This window comes from Hakea prostrata, chromosome 3 (assembly GCF_041222555.1).
Source record: "Hakea prostrata isolate BN-2017 chromosome 3, UWA_Hpros_2, whole genome shotgun sequence".
NCBI classification, from domain to species: Eukaryota; Viridiplantae; Streptophyta; class Magnoliopsida; order Proteales; family Proteaceae; genus Hakea; species Hakea prostrata.
The window spans coordinates 8,987,352-9,008,382 of record NC_142602.1 but is presented as its reverse complement, the minus strand read 5'-3'; the positions used below and the strand labels follow the sequence as shown (position 1 = coordinate 9,008,382).

The 21,031-nt window shown below is 36.1% G+C and overlaps 1 protein-coding gene across 2 annotated transcripts; it reads right to left on the bottom strand.

Moving 5' to 3' along the window:
- Window positions 1-947: 947 nt before the first annotated feature.
- Window positions 948-19,052, bottom strand: LOC149020657 (alpha-glucan water dikinase, chloroplastic-like). 2 transcript variants are annotated; one of them, XM_089148873.1, is made up of 34 exons: window positions 18,786-19,052; window positions 17,904-18,192; window positions 16,999-17,040; window positions 16,801-16,910; window positions 16,609-16,687; window positions 16,370-16,461; window positions 16,116-16,269; window positions 13,636-13,860; window positions 13,113-13,451; window positions 12,913-13,020; window positions 12,601-12,699; window positions 12,353-12,493; window positions 12,181-12,269; window positions 10,386-10,520; window positions 9,953-10,115; window positions 9,756-9,845; window positions 9,493-9,678; window positions 9,015-9,077; window positions 8,873-8,935; window positions 8,715-8,774; window positions 8,477-8,629; window positions 8,295-8,378; window positions 7,306-7,482; window positions 7,071-7,177; window positions 6,678-6,891; window positions 6,443-6,546; window positions 6,083-6,218; window positions 5,831-5,956; window positions 5,285-5,395; window positions 4,245-4,343; window positions 2,467-2,640; window positions 2,270-2,362; window positions 2,052-2,167; window positions 948-1,491 (listed from the first exon to the last, which is right to left on the bottom strand). In XM_089148873.1, the coding sequence occupies exons 2-34, from the start codon at window positions 18,174-18,176 to the stop codon at window positions 1,287-1,289; spliced, it is 4,410 nt and encodes a 1,469-aa protein (XP_089004999.1). In that variant the 5' UTR covers window positions 18,177-18,192; window positions 18,786-19,052; the 3' UTR covers window positions 948-1,286. The 2 variants fall into 2 exon arrangements, with proteins under 2 accessions (XP_089004999.1, XP_089004998.1); XM_089148872.1 differs by lacking the exon at window positions 18,786-19,052 and adding an exon at window positions 18,529-18,779.
- Window positions 19,053-21,031: the final 1,979 nt, after the last annotated feature.

The following is a 21,031-nucleotide window of genomic DNA, read 5'->3' as shown; positions in this document are numbered from 1 at the left end:
AGAAGCTTTACTGGCAGTGGAGAAATAGCTTTACTTAAAACTTTTTGCGGAGATAGCGGCACTGCCCCCCATAAATTGGTATAGGGACAGCAAGGGGTTCGTATGCATTAAGGGAGAGAGACAGGCTCAAGCTGGGCAAAGAGGCAATGTGCCCAGACGTTACTCAAATCATTAGCTGATATTCAAGTTAGAGAGGAATCCTCTCTGAAATATGGTCAGTGAACCAGCCAGAAAAGAGATCTGTAATTAACATTAGTTTCAGATGGGGAGACATGAAAGTTGAGCGCAAGCATCCATTCAGGGCATGTCTGCATCAAACTCAAGCCTGTGGCCTTTTCTAACCAGGCTTTAGTTTTTGATACCCTAGCATCCAAATTGAAATTTATAGATCTGTGGGAAATTCTTTTTTTTTTTTGGGCCTGGGAGAATGATTCCAGTGCTTATATGTATGAAGTACCAGTTTATTAATATGAATTAACTGCCAGATTCGCAGTTCTGCTAAGTTTCTGATAATGAAAGCTGAACAAAGAAAGGAAATTGGTGAAAGGAAAACCATGGGAAAGCAGGGGACAAGCTGCCAGAGTGTAAGTTATAGCTTAAACCAAGAACATCTTAAATTAAAGGAAAACCATGGGAAAGTAAGGAGAAGCTGTATGTTTTAGCCGGTTAACTGTTTGACAGACTGACATTCCTAACCTCAAAAACTGAAGTCGACAACTCACAACAGTCACTGGAGAAAGCAGCCCCAGATAATTGGTCCAATTCTAGATGGTCATTCGTGATAGTTATACAATCATACCTGTCGCAAATTAATTTGGTAGCACCAGTAAACAGTCTTAACAGAGTAACCATTTTAGAGGCATCAATGATTTTATGCAACGAGAACGCATGCATTTTTTTTTTTTGGGTAAAACGACGACGAAAGCAGATTATGTCCATAAAAGTACACAAAAATCTTGAAGGAACAAGTCTGGTCTTTTGATTATTGATATATAATTTAGATACAATTTCTTGGGAATTAATTTAGATACAATTGAAAAGCGTATTTTTCATATAAATGCACCAATAGATACTAATTTAGTACAACAACAGCTTAGAATAACAAGCTGTAGTTGACCCTGGGACTGAGCAATTTGACTGAAGATGCCGGTAGAGCAGACAGCAGCTTAGTTGGTGGTGCTGTAATCTTTCCCTCAAATGCCTAGTGTATCCCAGATGCCATTGGCCACTATGAATAAACTGATTATAAAATGTTACAAACAAATCTGTAAAGAAAGGACTCTTAATCACATCTGAGGTCTTGTTTGAACGACATATATCTTGCCATCTCTTACTACACCTTCAATGTCCTGTGCAGACCCATATAGCTCTTCAATTGCGCTTCCTGCACGTGCAATGCTCGACAGTATTGAATGGCGGAAGTTGCCATCAATGATCAATGGGTCTGAAGAGTAGTCAAGCACAATCTTGTCTTCTTCATCCATTGGAACACTGTTATATAAGTCTTTGTTAATGTCAAACCAAATAAAATAAAAGTGAATTTATGATATGGATGTGAAGTTGGTAATATAAGCAGGCAAGGTTTCAGGAACATCCATACTCAAAACAATCACGTAGGATCTACATTAATATTAGAGGCCCACCTTCTCTTGAGTGAAAGATATTTAATATGATGTTTGCTGTGTATCGTACAAATGCAAGGAATGCATAGACCACAAAACTACATGTATCTGCTTATGTGGTAGTCCTATCCTCATATTTTAGATTTTTCAAATGCTAGTTGCAAGGAATTCTTTGTTGCAGAGTTGTGAATCAGTGACCAATATGATGTCAACTTATTGATTGAATCATCACTACTATCACAAATAACCATCCAAGGATACATTCTTTCAGGCTGGACCAACTCTAAGATGTCACAACAATGCATTAATGAGATGACTATAATTGTACTGAACATTTGTAATTCTCATATGCTTCCTGTTCTCTTTTTTCTTGGTCAAAAGGTTTCAAAGTATTTAGAAATCCATAAAATAGAGTTGTTAAAACTTTACCTATCATAAAGACCTGCACCTGCATAACCTTCTAGATCTTCACCATTAGAATCTGAGCGGAATATAATTGATCGTCTTATAAAAAGCCCGATTGGTTTGCTTGGGTAACCCAATAGCTGAAATGAACAAATGATATGAGCAGAAGCAATCAAAATTCATTTAAGGGCATGCTTTATGAGACACCAGACACCACTCTATTTGCCACTGGAAAAACACACCTTTGGAGAATTCAAATCGCTTTTCTTACAGACGAAGCTTAGAGCACGACCAGGATAAGCACCAACAAGAGTTTCACCAAGTCCTTTCACCACCTACGATAATACACACACAGATAAGTGAGCAGCAAAAGGAAAACAAAACTAGAAGTAGAGACATCCATTTTCTACCACTTTGGAGCACTACTAGATTGTAATACCTCTGCATATATCTCTGATGAATCTCCAGATGAAGGATTTGTGGTATGGATGACAAATGCATAATCAGCATTAATTATTTCTTGAACAAGGACAGCCATGCAGAGATAATCATGATCTAGTTTCACTTTCCGAGTGCTGAAGTATGCTCTTTCATTCCATTTTGAAGCCCAGACCTGGAACACAAGTAACCAAGCTCATGATTTGAGCAAGTCTTTCAGAAAGTGGCATATGATATAGTTTCTTAAGACAATAGGTGACCCAAAGCATTGTAGGAGAGCCTAGAGACCCAGGTGCCACAGCACATGCAGCCTATATAATTAAACAATAATAGCTTAATAGAAGAAACATGCACTCTCATTCCACAACCCCATCCCTAAAGGGAAAAAAAAAGGGAAAAAAGGAAGCATGTAGATCTCTAATTTATACAAGGAAAAGAGATAATTGCTTGGTCATGTAGCCCCTGCACCTGCATGGGGACCAACGACCATGCATGCAGGGGCATTAACATGAATGGGCTGATTTTTACTCTTATTTTTTAAATTCGTAGAGATCAGTGTGGAAAAGTCATGTGCTCCTCTGTCCGGTAGTAGGAACCAGGTGACCCTTTCACCTTTATAGAATTATATATTGTTTATATGCCACATGTGAGCCATATCAATGCAATACAATATATTTATGCTTGAAATTACATAATATGAGAAAATCAACGTATAACAAACAAAGACATTGCATTTGTATATAAACATATTCATTCAAAAACAAAGAAACAATTATAAACACAAGTTTGTGCAAAAGAATTGATAAGGAGTGCTGTCATAAAACCACAAGCCTAGGCATCCAGCATGGTCACCATTTTTGTGTCATTTTGGAGAGTTCTAATAAGCATGATCAACAATCGACTGTTAAATATATTTGGAAATGTATTTTCTCCATCAATATAGTAAATAATATAAAGACACAAATTGCTTTCTCTATTTAGCTTATAGTATGAACTAATATTCAAAAGTATCACCCTTTAGTTTGATCAACATTTGCAACAGGAACATCAGCAACTAGGGATGCTTCAAATGAATGCAAGATGTGCAACACTTAGAAGGTGCCTTTTTATGTTCACTAAGGACTCTCCAAGATAACCTTTAGTTAAAAAATATAGATTGATGATAGCCAATTTCTCAATATGCATGAGGAATTGAAAAAAATAAATTCCAGTAAAAAAAATTAGCATAGATAATACTCTCATTAAGGATGTCAAGCAGCACCATTTCAGTATTACAGTGCGGTATGATACCTACCCAAAATAAAAATCGTGCCATACCGCATAATATCTACTTTTGTGAAGCTGTTTCTGTACTGCTACTGTACGGTTGAAAATGGTATCTCTAAGCGTATGCATGCAGAATCACATGGTACTAGTGTGGTGCGAACACAGTTGTCTCACTAACTAGTGCAATAATACAAGATAAGGCATCAAATCACCTATTTATGTACTTATTTTATTCTAATTTAACCTAGGATAGACATGTTTGTAATATATATACCCCTAAATGGTATATCCGGTATGGTTTAGGTATATACTGATGCTTTTGAACCTGAAAAGGTTTCCATACTATACCGCACCCAATACCGTTTTCAAAAACTGTACTGAACAGCTTTTGGAATGATTCAATATGGTATGGTTTTATGCAGGCAATTTTGGTTCCAGTATGCAGTTTCAGAACCAAATTGACACCTTTACCTCTCAGATTGTGAAACAAGTTTCATGGTTCTTAGTTCATACCTTCTTTATTGCCATCCAAGCTTGGTCCCATCTTTGCTCCCCTTCATCACCAGGCCAAGGCATCCCTGAATTTTGCATCGTGCTCTTGAGTTCTTGCACCTGAATGCATCTTGTTTTGATTAGTTTCTGTGTTATTTAAATCCATGCCCTACCTAGATAAGGCAAGAACACATCTTGGGTGCAGCAGAAAGCCATTTTCCATATTTTTATTGACTTACATGAAATGTCAGAAACTAGCACCACACATGTGGTTTGCTTTTAGAAGTGTTTGGGTTACAAAAAGGCAGAAGTATGCCTTCAACATGTCAGCTCAAAGACCTAATTATGCTGATGGACAAGATGGCTTCAAAGCTCTCATAGCAAAATAAAGAAACAGAACACTCACAGTATTGATCTGAAGCTGCATCCATTGTACAGTTGTGCACAAGTAATACTGGACAGATTGGAAACTGTTCAAAATTTAGGGGAGAGCTGTTGGCCTTTTCCTATTCAAACAGGAAAGTTAGAGCGAACCCAGTGCCAAAGACTGCACAAGCAGCGTCCGGGGGGCAATTTTTGTATGCAATCTAACCCCAACAATTTTTGCTGAAAGGCTGTTTCGATGCCTTGACTTGGGGCTACAATTATGGTCCACCAACCATTGCGCCAAGGCCCCCCCCCCCCCCCAAAAAAAAAAATAATAATAAAAAATTCAGATAGACTTAACAAAATTTTTATTGCAGTCGTGTTTAACTATAAGTGGTGAAGAGGTGGATGAATTTAAATCCTCATAAACACGACTACCGCAATAAGTCTAAATATTGAGCCTATTCATGAAGTAGCATTGGTGGAATGTATCTCAAAGAAATCAAATTGAAAAAGTTGGTTCAAATTTAGAAGACACTCAGAAAAGAAGCAGCTCGCCAATTGCTTGCTCTCACTTGTTCCAAAAAGAAATACATTCTTTTTCTCACCGCAAAAGCTTGCTCTGATTATAGTTAAAGGAGAAAATTACATGTTAAACAAACAAATATTCACTAATAACATCAGAATAAGCATACCAGCTGAGGTGGCGGTACAAGCTGCAACAAGGCCTTGCGGATATCACCAAGTGCACTGAAGTCTCCTTCCCCCAACCGTTTCTTATGGGACTCTAATGTATCAGCTACCGCCTGCAATTAAGGTAATAGAAAACCCATGTATTAACGAGTTCGGTGCATAATTGGCCCTCATACATGAAGCCTGACATAATTTCTGAGATATGGTTAAGTCATCCAAGAGAAATAAACTTGTTAAATGTTCCTGTCACACTTGTGAAAGGAAATTTCCTATTTGAAGAAAGGATGTTTGGAAACTACCAAGATCACAATCCTCGTTTACTGAAATCTAACAGAAAGTTATGATGGCCACAAGAAGGATGATATAAAAAGTCATATTCAATATGCTAACACGAACCTTATGAAATTCCTTAAGGATAATTAATATACTTATCCAAAAGCAAAAGAGAAAAGAATATGAACTGAAGACTATGCCAAAGTATTAAGTACAAAGAAATAGAGAAAAGTAAAAGCTACTTGAGATAAGACAAAACTTAAGATGAGACAAACCTTGTTTGAACGGTCAACCAGAACCTTCTCAAAAACACCAAATGGTAGGGCAACAGATGTTGGGATTCCCACCCAAGATGGCATTTTCCCTTTCAAGTATGCAATATTGCGTGATTTAGCACCAACCTGCAAGAATTTGTATCTTTAAACAGGATGCACGTGTTAAAGATTAGATTTTTAAACTCTCTGGTCACACATTCCTTCTTCTTTTTTCTTTAAATAAATAAATTACTATTGATTTAGAACCCTAACCATTTCACTGGTAAACTCCTCTGACGATATTGCATATCTGCCACAAAACTTCTTTTTGACCAAAGTCAAAGATGGAAAAGATCCATCTTCCATATTTGTTGAGTTTGCATTCAACAGTTCACCATCCTTTACCTCGCTGTTGATAACAGGACAAAAAAGAAGGGAATTAGGAACCAAAGTAAATAGTTCAAAAGATGCAAGTGTGCATAAACATTGACATGTACTAGGGAGTACAAGTGAGAAATAATTGTCATAATGAACCCCAAAAGGTCCTTTCCAGGAAACCTCCACTGTTTATCAAACGAACAAATAGATATGGTGCATGAATAACTCAAGTTAATATTAAGGAAACATAACTACCTATAGACTACATCTGATGAAGTAGGTTTGAGGCTAAGCAGCTTGCCATCTTTTGCACGGAGGTCAGACAGAATGTTGGGGTCAAAACATGTAGCAAAGCAGACCTGCCAAGATGGAACTATTAAATTCAGCAACATGACTTAAGCGTTCCTAAATTTATAAAGATCCACCTAAATCATTAATAAAAGTACAGCAACAATTAAATTTCTGAATTTCCAAAATGACAAGTCAATACCTTGCCATTTCTTGCCCGCACAGAGACATGAGATAGGACATCAGGCATGTCAGGTGTCAGCACAGCAACTGTACCATCTGGAATTTCTTCCTCTCCCTGTACAACTTTTGCTACCAAAATGGTAGGTTTCCCATAAGACTTATTCTGGACAGAAAGCAGCCTATCAACAACAACAACATAACCAGCAGTCTCAACTGGGCTGATAATCTGCCAACTGTCAAGAGGCACCAAAAATTACATTAGTGTGATGGTAAATAATTCAAGTACAAGTTTGGAACAAGTAAATAAAATATATTTGTCTAAAATTTCCAAAATTAGGTTGTCTAGCATTTAAGGGTGCTTTCATTATTGATCTAACAACAGAATTTCGACAACCAAAATCTATCAACAAACCTTCCCAGATTGGCTGTCTTCCTAAGAACAGGATCAAGTCGATTAAGAAGTTGTGACAAAGTAGCAGCAGATCCAGCACGGATGATCTCCTCGGTGAATATTTCTACCTGTAAGAGTTGGTTGCAGTTAAAAAACCCGTACATACACATGATCCAATTTTTTTTTTTTTTTTTTTTTTTGGGGGGGGGTTGCGGGAGGTGGAGAAGTTTCTGAACATTCAAAATTAACCCCTTACAGCCCATTGATCAACTCCAAGAAGTGATCCAAGGTACTCTGCAGATGGTTGCAGAATTTGATGGTAAAGCTCTGCCTTGCTTGAAAGAGCAAGTCGAGTCCTGTCAAGGACAGATTTTGCGTATAGTGCCCAGTAACCATCTTTACTCTTTGACATTCTCACAGCATGATCCCATCCCTACAAAAACAATTACAATGATATTTTTATCATAAGGAATAGTTTAGAACACATAAAAAACGGGTCATGGTTCCTAATATTCACATTTTCTAGAAATAAATCAACCCTCACAAATATACAAAGTAAACTTTGAAAAAAAAAATTCAGCTACACTTCATTACCTATATATAGTAGTTTTTTTTTCCTTGATTATTTGGTACTAGAGTCATCAGTGATTTAAAAACATAATGAGTTATTATCTACAATCAGCAGTAAACGGTGCAAGTCAAAGTGTCTGAGAGAATCCGGTAGTAAGACCAAACTGTTCTAGGACCAGCTTCATGCTGCATGAATCAACCAGATCATAAGATTCAAATACTTGCGGATCTACTCCGTGACTGATGGCTCATGCACCATACCGACTGAAAAGCAAGCAAATCGAAAATATATCTCTTATTCCTTCAAGGCAGAAGCAGTGATAGTGATGGCTTTCAAGGAAGCAGCCTTGTAAAAGCTTGGCACATACTTTATGTTGAAGGACCGAAGGCGATCATAGAGTTAATCAAACTCTTGTATTGCTTAAGCGCTTGTCATTCTTCGTCATGTACTTATCCCTAATCCGACTGTTGATCAATTCCACATTACCAAAACGGATTAGATGCTTGACACCCATGCTAGCCATGGATTTGATCCAGCCATAGGTATAGGTGTGTGTCCCTTTCCCCTATGGCTACCTTGTTGCGAACAAAAGACCACTCAATAAGTGAAGGGACCCTCCTCACCACTCCCCTTCAACGAGTCAAGAAAAAAAGAATCTTTCTAGGTATATTTACCTTTAAGCAGTAGACCAGGTCTTCATTATTATCTGATGAAAGAGCAAGGTTTTCGAGAACTAAGGTAATGAAGTACATAATTTTCTGCAAGAAAATAAACCTTGAATTAAGATAAAGGAAAAGATATCATTAATCGCGCACGCAGGGGGGGGACCAACAGACGCCAAAATAAGAGTACATACCTCTGGTCCAGCATCATTCAAATTCTCATATCCTCTCTCAGTGGCTGTCCTGACCATGGAATCAAGGGCAATATCCAAAAATAAAAGATCCTTCAGACGATCACGAGACTGCTGAAGCAGAGGTCGAAGCTCCTGACGAGCCTCCAGCAAACCCTGCATGGACAAATTAAATATTGGAAAATTAATTAACATAGTATCAATGCTATAAGAAATAGATGACAGTACCATCATGTCACACCTCAAGAAGGGGTTCCACATCTCTAACTTCAACGTGATCCATAATAAATTCCAGCAGCCCCTGTGAAGTTGATGCATAAGTTTTCTAGACAAGATCTGTTTCCAATTTAAAAAATGTAAATGGCTTACTAATAGCAGGAAACAGGTAAAAAATATTACCGGAAATTGAGATGGCACGCCAGGTACAGGGTTTATTTTCACCCCAACCATGAAGCCTTGACCCTGAATGAAATAGAAAGTCATCACAAGTACTAAAAACATGATTTCTTTCAAGTTGATTTCCTCAATTTACCAATATTACCTGAGCCCTGTAGCCCAAGCAGTTGGCAATCGCAGACTCAAGATCAGCACCTGAATGAACTGCCTGAGTAAATCACCAGAAAAGATAACTTAGCATAACTCAACAAGGGATGGGAGACAAGCAATAAACAAACAAACACAAATAAACATATTAACAGACAATTTTAAAAGTAATTGTCTAACTGCTGCTCAGAGACATCATGTAGTGAACAAGCATGGTCATGTTTAAATGCATATATTGTTAGCGTATTATCATCCACATTAGGTTTTCAACAGCATTTAATATAATGGTAACCAACACCTGATGTCTTTCAATCTTTTTCCTTGGATACAAAATTAAGAAACAGTGCATTCTTAAACAAAGAAGAAAAAATCCTCCAAAAACAAAATATTTTTAACTCAAAATGATCTGTGATGAACATTAGTTGCAGTTTTCATCTCACAACAAATTTTGGGAAGGGTTAAATAAAATAGCCAACCTTCAAACTTCTCATGTACTGTTCCAAATCACGCAAAAGACCACCCTTTTGGTCTCTCCTGAAATTTGGCTCAGAATGTATGGCACGATCATAACTTAGAAGGCGTTCTTTTGTTATCCCGTTTGAATTCAAAGTTTTCCAGTACACACTGATGTCCATATCACTTCTAATATAATCAAGAAGTGCCTGCAGGAAAATACTCTGTGAGTCAAATTCAACAATGAAACTAATTAAGATATTGTCATAATTTGCAAGTTAAATACCTGACAGATTACAACATCATCAGGACTTGTGTTGTTATGCAGCTTCTGATGCCATTCTTCCATCATTCCACCTTTGCAATCATTATTCCTCTGCAGATAACAAGAAAGTCTCTCTCAGATACACACTTCTGGTACAACGGAAAAAATATAAATACTTAGAGGATAGGACAATATCCCAATGGTAGATTGACATCTACCTGAATAACTAGGATCTCATCACGGATTCGCTGGCCTACATCTCCTTCACCTCCACGGCCCACAGTGGACAAAATCATCCGCACGATTTCCCGGTATGAAGGGTAACTTACATATACATTCTGAAGCAAGTCTGTTAGCCTATCCTGAGCTTTACTGATCTCACTGCAAGGAAGGAAGGAAGGAAGGAAAAAATATTGCTTTAATAACTACAAGTAGAGGGCAAAGCATTGCAGAAGACAACCTATTTTTAAACAGCAAAATGTAACCCAAAATTGTGATTTTACTGTTTTAACAAGGACTTTGTCATCAAGAATTTGATTTCTACTTCATAAGCAACAACAGAGTCTATTAGCCATCCACTAATTGGCTGTTTTCAGATATAAAGAAAAGAAAATTAGCTTCAGCAAAGATTTCAAAGAAGAAGAGAACTACCGTGGCTTCACATTGTAGTTCTTATTCCATATGAGCTGCCTTGAGGCCATAAACCTCATCCACACAAAGATCCCGGCAAGACCCAATTCCCCAGCATCTTCGGCCCATGTTACCAAATCTGATGCAATGTTAAATCTGTGGCAGAACACAATATTAATCAGTATTTAAAAAATAACTACATAGTTTCCATATATAAATTGAAGAAGAAAAAAGGGCACATATGAACAACAGAGCATTTTATCACGTGGCCAATGGATACTCCTGATTCTAAATCTCAGTCAACCAGAAATGACCATATTTTGTACATTTCAGTAGTTTCAACCAGTTTTGACCAAGAAGTATAAGTGTGACCGGCTTCAACCAGCCCAGTTTCTACCATTTTTTACCAGAAGATGACATGTCGAGTTTTGCCCAAAAATACCAGGTCAAAGCCTGGGAATCTCTGTTTCAGCCAGGGTGGAAACTGGCCTCTAAACCAAGATTTCAACCTTGAGCTTACTAACAGAAGAGCGACTTTTAACCGAAGACAACAAGAAAATAGACTTAATAAGCTGGTCCTTTACAAAGGTTCTGAATCATTTGATAAAATAATAGGAAGATAATGGTCTGTTTCAAGGAAGGGAAGGACTGTGGTTGAGTACAAATGGCATAGGAGGCATTAACTTTGAAAGCCTGGAGAGTTCTGCACAGTGTCAGAACAGACCAACTTTGCACCGATCCTTTCTCAGAAGTGAATGAAAATTCTAGCTATAATATACTCAAACAGACAAGTAGATATTCTAAAAGCACCAAATAAACATCACAATTAACTTTTTGATTGCTAGATGATAAGGGGTGATACTGAAGTTCCTGTAAATTGAAGAGCCACTTTTAGCTTTTATTGAAGGATCTCTTCAATTAAAAAAAAGAGATGATTCAGATGTTGGATCATGCCTACACTGGTTAGTAGTCATTTGTTTAGATGTTGGCTGAATGGCCCATTACATCCCATGGGTGCTGCCATATACAAAGAACCCATACTAAGTGAACGATGAAATAATGAAATATGACAGAAACTTTGAGGCAAAATTGCCACCCATTTTTAACCACCACAAGTTTTACATGATTCTTTGAAGATAAATTTCTTTGTTTATATTAATGAATGTATGATAGGTAACATTCCCTCGTAATCCTCACATTATATGGGAAGAAGGCACTAGGGAATGTAGATACACCAAGCTGAAACTTGAGGAACGCTGTGCTGTGAATAGTCAAAAGTCCTAATTGAAAATAAGGCTTCAAATTTATGCATAAAGAAGAATCTCTCTTCACCAATTATTTATGTTTTATACCAAAAAAAAAAAAAAAAATATTATTTATGTTAAGCAACAATTCTCTATCAAGCTTCTAAGCCATTTGGGATTATTAAAATATTAAGTTTATATTGCAATTCCATCTCCATGTATATCAAGAACCAGAGAATGATCCCTAGAATCTATTAATACTACTGCAGCATGATACTTGATCTCCTCCAATATACCAAAAGAACAGTAAAATAGTTTTGTTTAACCATTTTTTTTAGCCCGGGAGGACAGGTGGTGTGGAATAAGATGTGTCAGGGATATATAATCAGTTGTATAAGTGTTCATGAATAATAGAACAAGGGAAGTTGCTATACTACAAACGTGTTCAAAACCAATACATCTCACTTTATTTTAAAAACACCATGCGCACCCCCCCCATGGGGTTCTCTCAATATGTCAAAAATAATTCTTCTTCATAAGGATCACACGTTTAATTTCTGAAACCTACTTACCTATGCATAAAAGATTTTTGGGCCTCACTCTCCATCTCTGCTATTTTGTCTAACAAAGCCTTTGCAGTACCTTCTCCGTCACCAGCATCCTTTCAAGGAAATAAATCTAATCACTAAAATGTTACAGTGATGCAGGGTGAAGTAACATGAAAAAAATGACAAAGATATCAACCTTTTTAATCTTCTTTGGTCCAACACCAAAATCAATATAAAAGTCGGAGTCATTATTCTTTATCCAGTTACCACCAGATAGTAGCACAAATGGCATCCCAGCAAAATTTTCTTCACCAATGCCGATTTCTGATGATTGCACCTGCAAAGTAAATTGGAAAATGAAGAATGTTTTGAACAGAAATATTTTAACTCTGGAATAAATATATCACAAGGCATATGATGTAGAGGTAAAATTTTGGAAAGCACCTTGACAGGAGGTTCACCATAATAGCTCTCTACAAATTGTGTTTCACAAGCCTTGTCAAGTGAAACTGAACCTTGGGGAATTAAGCTTGGAGGAGGCGTCTGCAAAAGCCTCATAACTTAGAAATTTATGAGAAAAACCAAACACCAGCAACCCAAAATTTAATTTGAAAAATTCAAGCAAAAGCCACATAACTTAGAGATTTATGAAAAAAGCCAAACACCAGCAACCCAAAATATAATTTGAAAATTTCAAGCATTTGGCTTCTTTCCAATAACCATTTCCTAATTATTAATGGATAGTCAACACCTTACCACCCACTCTCCAGCATTTCTTGACAAAGCCCAGTGAAGGACAAGAGGACTTGTGAGATCAGTAGCAAGATAAATTTTCATCTGACTAGAAAGCTTGGTCACGATTACCTTGAGATGTGAAAAAAGGTAAATGATTAAGGGCCATTATTTAAGAAGATGCTTTAACAAAGAAAGAAAATTTTCTGCACAGAAAAACTCACCCTAAGCTCCTTATCACCAAGCTTAAAAAAGAACTTGTTTAAAATGGCTCCACCATCTTGCTCTCCCTTAGCCTCCAGAAAAAGCTCAACTGCTGATGGGGAACGTGGAGGTACAGAAACCTTTTCTTTCACAGCTTTGACAGTATGTCTATTCAGAAGCTGCATAATGTCCCTTTCCTTGCGCTGAATCCTTTCAACACTAAAATACTTTTTCTTCTCCAATTGCTTGGAAACCTTAGTTTTGATCTCTCCTTTGACAATTTTATTTCGTATTTCATCAAGAGATGAACCCTTATCTAATTCAGCTTGCAGCTCTTTTCTGGCTTCTTCAAACTCTTTCTGTTTTTACACCATCCAAGTCAGTTTTTTCTTTTTGGGAAAAATCCAAGTCAAGATTGAACATAAGCAAATACACAATGACCCATCCTCCAAATTTCATTAGAGAATTGAATTGCTTGTTCTAATAAAGATGAAGCAAACAAAATTAGTTAACCAACAGTAAGCCAGAGGAGTTTAAGCTTACAAGTTGGAGATCTGGTGAATAGTTGGGTTTCCCTGCTTTCTCCCATCGTATATAAGCCTGTATCTGTACAAGATCATCAGGTATCTTGGTCTTACTTTTAGGGATATTGGAATCGTTAGTTGTGGGTTTATCATCACTTTTTGTCAATCTTGCTCGAATTTCTTCCACAGATACACCTGTAGCTATTTCATCCAATAGTTCAGCACGGGCTGCTTCATATTCCTCCTATATCACGAATATGATTCTATCAATGAAAGAAAATAATGAGTATAAATAAACAAAACAGATCAGATTAGCCATAAGTTTCCACTTAAGGATCCCATCAGAAAGCGACTGACAAGAGGACAGATGTTAGTCCAAGGATGTTCTAAGATTTAAAGAAGTATCATTGCATGTCATCTTGAGAAAGTATTTTTCATTATACAACAGCAACATCCAATTTTCCTCTTTCCCTTCAAAAGAACTTCACATCAACTTTGAAGGAAGTAGCAGAAAACACAATCCTGCAAAAAACTAATTTGCTAAATAATTTCATAAATACTAGACTGGCAAAACAAAAGTACACTTTCTCCATTGAAGGTTTTGCAGAAAAAGAAAAAGGAAGCCATTTCTCCTCAATGGTTTCATCAAGATGTCCGAGAATAAAATGGACTATTTGTGAGATTATTGGAACTTTTAGGATATCAACTATAGTTTCAACAACTAATTTTTCTTGAAGAACTAGACCCCTTCCTCCCTCCCTCTAATGTGTCAATAAGGAAAGCGGAAAAAATAACAAAAAAGGATATTTGGTGAAAATATTAGAAAGATTATTACACCACTTAAGCAATTGGTTCTGTGAAAGGGATCTGAACACACAAATGAAAAGCAAAAGAACAAAGAAGAAAGAATGATCAAGGTTTTGCAGAAAAAGGAAGCCATTTCTTCAATGGTTTCATCAAGATGTCCGAGTATAAAATGGACTATGTGTGAGATTATTGGAACTTTTAGGATTTCAACTACAGTTTCAACAACTAATTTTTCTTGAAGAACCAAACCCCTTCCTCCCTGCCTCTAATGTGTCAAGAAGGAAAGGGGAAAATGCGAAAAAGGATATTTGATGAGAATATTAGAAAGATTATTGCAGGACTTAAGCTTTTGGTTCTACAAAAGTGATCTAAACACACAAAAAAAAAAAAAAAAAAAGAACTTAGGTCCTACCTGTGCTAGAGCCAGAATTACTGGTAGCTCCCTGTACAGAAATGGATGTCAAAATGAAGTTTTCAGGACATTAGCCTGTGCTTGAGGGAGCCAGGTTTTCAAACAAACAAACCTCAAATCAGTTCAATCTCCCAAATTTTGGGGGGTCCAAACCTTCAAGCGATGAAATTAATCCAAATTGTGTCAAAGCTGGTTCTCTTCACTCCTCTCATTGTAGAGGCACAAGAATTCTTTTTTTTTTTTTTCCCACCGCAAATAGCCCCAAAAAAACAGGTTCACCAGCGTGAATAACGATCAACCAAACGGTGAATCAAATGCAGAGCAATGAATGGATAAAAAAAAAGGCCTTATTTTTTGTTTCCACACAAACTAACATTTCCAATACCATTACTGACACAAATCCACTTAACTCTGGAAAAGGCAATAGGAGCTACTGCAACAACACATTTTGAAGATAGTTCTAACTTCTAAAAGGAAAGTTCTTGTTGATTCTAAGAACCAAACTATTATTTCTTGAACTTTAAACATAAAGACTTTGCAACATTCAACAAGGGAGGTGATTTAAACTCTTGTTACCTTATACATCTAAAGAAAAAGAAAATTAGGCTCTACAACAATTAAAGATAAAGAAATTATGGAACAGAAAGAAATATATATATATATATATATATAGACAATAACATTTCGGAATTCTACTTAAATCTGTTCCCTATTATGAACACCCTATGAGGATATTTCCAAATTTACAGTGACCATTTCTCACATTGAACCAGAAAAGAAGAAACCTAAAAGTTGCGCCAAAGGCCAAAGACCTTAGACACATAAAAATGATGAATGGTAGCACTTCCTTTCCTGTGCATAAATTTGGCACTAACTTAGCACTGAATCAGTTAATCATAACAAAAGCAATATGATCAATAAGTTCCTTCCATCTTAGAAAAGGAAATATGCATTATGCATCACAAGATTGACCAAAGATCAGACACTCCAAGGTGTATTAGTTGCAAAGGTGCCTGGAAGCCAAGGCAGTCAACAATGCGAAGTCTTGAAACTCTTGACTATGAACTTAACGGGCACTGAATTAATCAAACAGACTCTGCTTTTATATATTTATTTGTAATGGTAGAAGATCTCACCGACAATAGAAACTAGCAAACTACTAAAGAGAGAGAGGTAAACTAAGCAAGCAGTACCCAAATGCATGAGATTTTCTTTCCATTCGTACAATACCACAATAAATAGTTTTATCTTAAGAAGTAAAACAAGCTCCACTAGCTTGCCTTTTCTTTCTCTGGAGTGTACATTTGTTTACCCTGCCTTTCCCATCTCAAATAAGCTTGAATCTGCACAAGATCTTCTGGGACTGATCCAACTGCAACTTTTTTGTCCCTCCCCACTAACTGGACCCGAAAGTTGTTCCCATTATCTTTGAACCTACAAATTAGAATAAACCATATCTTAACAAAGGAAGGAAAGAAAAAGTGTCTGTTATAAATTTTCCATACCAAAACCATCAAAATTGTAGATCACCAACCATTTATTCCTCGCCTCGTCAAGTATAAGAAACTCTATTGCTTGTATTTGTGGATCATTAATCTCTATTTTCAGGATGGAATCTGAGCCAGACTATGCAAAGAGATAATGATAATAAAAATAGTTAATATATGAAGTCCATTCATCAACAGAAAACAATCAAAACGTATATGCACTAATCAAATGGAATCATGGAAGACATCTACAACAACCTATGATTCTATTACAACAAAAACTCACTTTTGAGAAAGGGGACCTAAGAGCTCTGTTCTTGTATAGCTTTGTTCCATCAGGTTGACAAGAGGGAAGCACCCAATTTCTGTAAATAGTCACAGAAAATGAAAAGGGCATCCACTAGGATAGATGAAAAGAGTCTGCAACTAGAAGTTACAAGAAAAGGAAAAGCATGACTTAACACACCCAAACACCTACTTCTGCACATTAGAAACACCACCCCAGTGAAGAACAAGAGAATCATTGGTATTTGTAACGTGAATATCTATTTGGAAGCCCTTCCCCTGAGTAGGAGGACTAACACCAATCTGAACAATTGCAGATATAAAACACCATTAAAAAACTTACATGGAATAATTTCCAGCCAGAGTCAACAATGTTGTAAGATATAAATACCTTCAGTTCAGAATTTCCATCAAGATTGCATTTTCTTGAAAGCTGACATGGACAGGGAGAAAAAGGAAAGGTTAAGAATTACAGTATCATGGAGAACCCAAAAAAATTATTAAGTTTTTTGAATTTTCGGGATATCATCATGTCTCAGCCCTCCCTTTGTCATATTCAAAGGATATCTAAGACTCAATCAAAATAATGCATGAAAGAACATGCATATTTATAACTGGCAAACTGCTAAGGCACTTAGGAAGCATTTCTTGTGGGAAGATACGAGAAAAAGCCTATCAATGTCTAGAAAAATGGAAAATGTGACACAGAAATTCAGTTGATGGAGATACAAGAGTCCATCTTTGGATATCAACCAGATGAAAGCACTACCAAAACAGCTTTGGTTAGAGACAAATAAGGCATAAGTAGTTTGTATTTTGAATCTAACCCTTTACGCCAGTTATAAACCATTTTCAATTTTAGGAAATATAAAAGCAACATAAAAAATTGGATAGTAGTTCTCATTTTAACATTCAACAGGAAGCTAGACAACAAACAAAAAAAAAAAACTATCAAATCTACCTCTTTGTATGTAGTCTGTAACACTTTAGTCCAACACCACCCCTCCCCTCTCCTACCTAAACAATACTAATGATCCTTCATTTGGATAGAATATCTATGGACTACAAAACAAAGTTCGTGTTTTGGAAAATATAAGCCGAAACGGGTATAGCCTCTAAAAGGATTCAAACTCGATCCAAAGAAACTCTATGGACGAATCATTAGAAAGGCAATTAATCAATTCCATTTGCATTCAGATGAAATCAATATAATAGACTGCACGAAAGTTAACATGGTAAAACGTATGCTTCAAACACTGTAAACAACAAACTGAAGCAATACGAAAAAGAAACTACCTCAGAAGCAGGATCTGTAGTTAATACTGCACGTGGAACAGACACCATGCGTCTCCCCTTGATTAATTCCGTCTTTGGCACCTTGAGATTGTTCTCTCGGAATTTAGTGCAAATTAGGGACGTCGATAACTGAATCGTGCCTTGTTTTGCCGCAGAAGCCGGGAACAAAGCTTTTATGGAGACTCCCGGAGAGTTCGTTTTATTATGGTGCTCTAGAGGAGTAGGCCGGCAAAGAGATTGATGGAGTAAGCCATGGCGTACGGTATTGCTCATGTTCTTTCACTAAAAGCTGCCAACAGATGAAGAAATAAAGAGTCTAAATTTAACAAAAATTTGGAATACAAAGAAGGAAATGCGACCAAATGAGTTGAACTCCGCTAGAAGAACATGATCTGGAGCAAAGTTAACTATAAAGAGAATAGGCTACATAATTTAATAGCTCAAGCGAAAATATCCATTAAATTAGCGGATATACTTCTAACACTTCCGAACTCAAATACTACTTGAATCTGGAGTTCAACAACAATCTGAAATCAGAAAATCGTTGAGAAACGTAAAAAAGGTAAGCATTTAGATCAGATCAAAGTACTATTCTGGGAAACCGAAATCCACTCATCACTACTACCTGAATTCAAATTTCTGAAAGTAAAATCAGAATCCAAGTTCTTCAACTCGAGATTTTCGAGTTCTCTCTGCAATCTAAGCAACGACACAAGAAGCACCAAGTTCCACAGGATTCAACAAAGCTTCTTCCCTATGCAAGAATTGGGAAAACGGAAGCCAACGACGGGGTCACAGTCCATTTATAGTAAGTATCTTCATACGCGGCTTGTTTACATTGGACCACAAGAATCGAAACTACGAGTATCGAGAGTAACTCACGTGCGAAATGTTGGAGAAAGGAAAGAGAAATTTATGAGATTTTCGCCCGTTGCCGTCGCTGGCGGGATCCGTGAAGTCGGGATATTTAAATTATAGTTTACGTCTCCGCAAAGGCCTCTCTGATATTGGAAAAAAAGCTTCAGAGAAAACTGAACCTCTCGTTCGCTGATATTTTATGGGGCTCTGTCTGTCGTTTTCCGGAGTCTCCGTTGTAGACTGCATGATCCGAGATGGAGACGAAAAGCGACCACAGACACCTTGAAAAAGTTTGTGACCTTGAGCTCGAAGATCCAATTCAGAAACTCTCTTTTTCTTTTTCTTTTTCTTTTTCCTTTTTAATATTAATAAACAATAAATAATAAATAAATAAATAAAAGTGTAATAAAAAGTAACATCAAATTATGTATATCATATTACCAAAAAAAAAATTATGTGTATCATTATAGTCTACTGTGCGTCCCAACCTTAAATGATGGTTCAGTTGGCAAAAAACACCAACGTTTCTACATAGGAAGTCAAAGTTCAAATACTCTCGATGCCAGATTTTATAATAATTTCTTTTTTTTTCTTAACTAATATTTTACCATGAACTACCTAAATTGCCTTCAAATATTCCATCTCAAACAATAAAACTAACAAATAATCGGAGGACTAAATGCTACAAAAGACTCAATGTTTTTTTTTTTTTGGTAGAACAAAAGACTCAATGTTGATAACCCTATAATGCCAAGAGATTGAAGGGATTGGTAAGCACTTCTCACAAGCTTTTGTATAAAATATTTGAGGGTAGTTTGGATAAATCATGATAGAATATTAGTTAGACAAACAAAATTATCTTAAAATTTAGGATTTAGTAATTATTTTCAAAAATATGATCCATACAAGTAAACAATTATAAAAATTTATTATTTAGTAAATCTTTTTTCAAATGTGACCATCCCGAAATTTTTCCTAATATTAAAGGATATAAATATGTGATATCTTTTATTATATCATATTTATTCAACATAATACAATTTCAATATTCACTATAGTATTGTCTGGTATTTGTATCATTTTCTCCATACCATTGCCATATTAATTATTAAATGGTGCAATATGTCATATCGTATTTATTTAGTGCATGTAAAGGTATAAGCAATATGGTTTCAAATCCGATGCACGACACACAACATGAATTAACATCCTTAAATTTTTTTTTTTTTTTTGGTGCATTAATACTCTTAGTCATGAGATGCAAATTTTACACATTAATGTGAGGGTGTCTTTTTTCCTTCCTTTTTTTTTACTATATAAATGAGTTAACTATAAAAGCAATATGATTGGATATAATAAAGGAAGCAATAAATAAATAATAAAAGGCAAAATTATTATATTACTTTTCAATTCATCTAGATGCATATTGTTTGTTGAAATAAATGTGAGGTGGGAAAAAAGTAAAAAACAAAAAATTCCATGAAATCCTAAAGTGTGTGATTTGTTTGGTTTATTCGGATGGAAAAGTTAACAAAAATGTTTTCTAAAATTAAGTAAGTTTGTCTGCTGAAGTATTATACTAATTTTTCACCCTGTGTAATTTTAAAATCTATAAAAATAAATAATTTATGAAAAAACATGGAAAACAACAAACAATATGTATCTACAGGATTTGAAACAATATGGTCATTTCTCTTAATTTAAGAAAACTTATTTGTTAACTTTTCCATCCGAATAATATGTTGTGAAAAATAACAAATGAAAGATATTTTATAATAAAGGAAGATACTCTTTGAACGAATGGTGGATGTTTCTAAATTCTAATCAACAAGATTAAGACTGAAAACAGATAAAGGAAGAAAAAAAAAAAACGAAAGTGAGTGGCAGCAAAGCGCCTCACCAAAAGGAACGGTGGCCCGGTGGGGTGGTTTTGACCGACATCAAATTGTAACCCAATCTTATTTCACTAAAATCGACGAATCGATATCAATAACGATAGCGATTAGCAATACACTAAATTCGCCATTTCACCCAATCAAAAGAAACGGCGGGTTGGTTTTCTGCCGATGTCAACTTGTAATCTAACTTATTTCAATAAAACCGATCAATCGATATCGATAACGATAGCAATTAGCGGTACACTACTTCACCCCCACGGCCTCATCAGAAGGAATAGTGGAGTGGTTTTTGACCGACATCAATTCGTAACCCGATCTTATTTCAGTGAAACGATCAATCCATATCAATAGCGATAGCGATCAGTGACACTA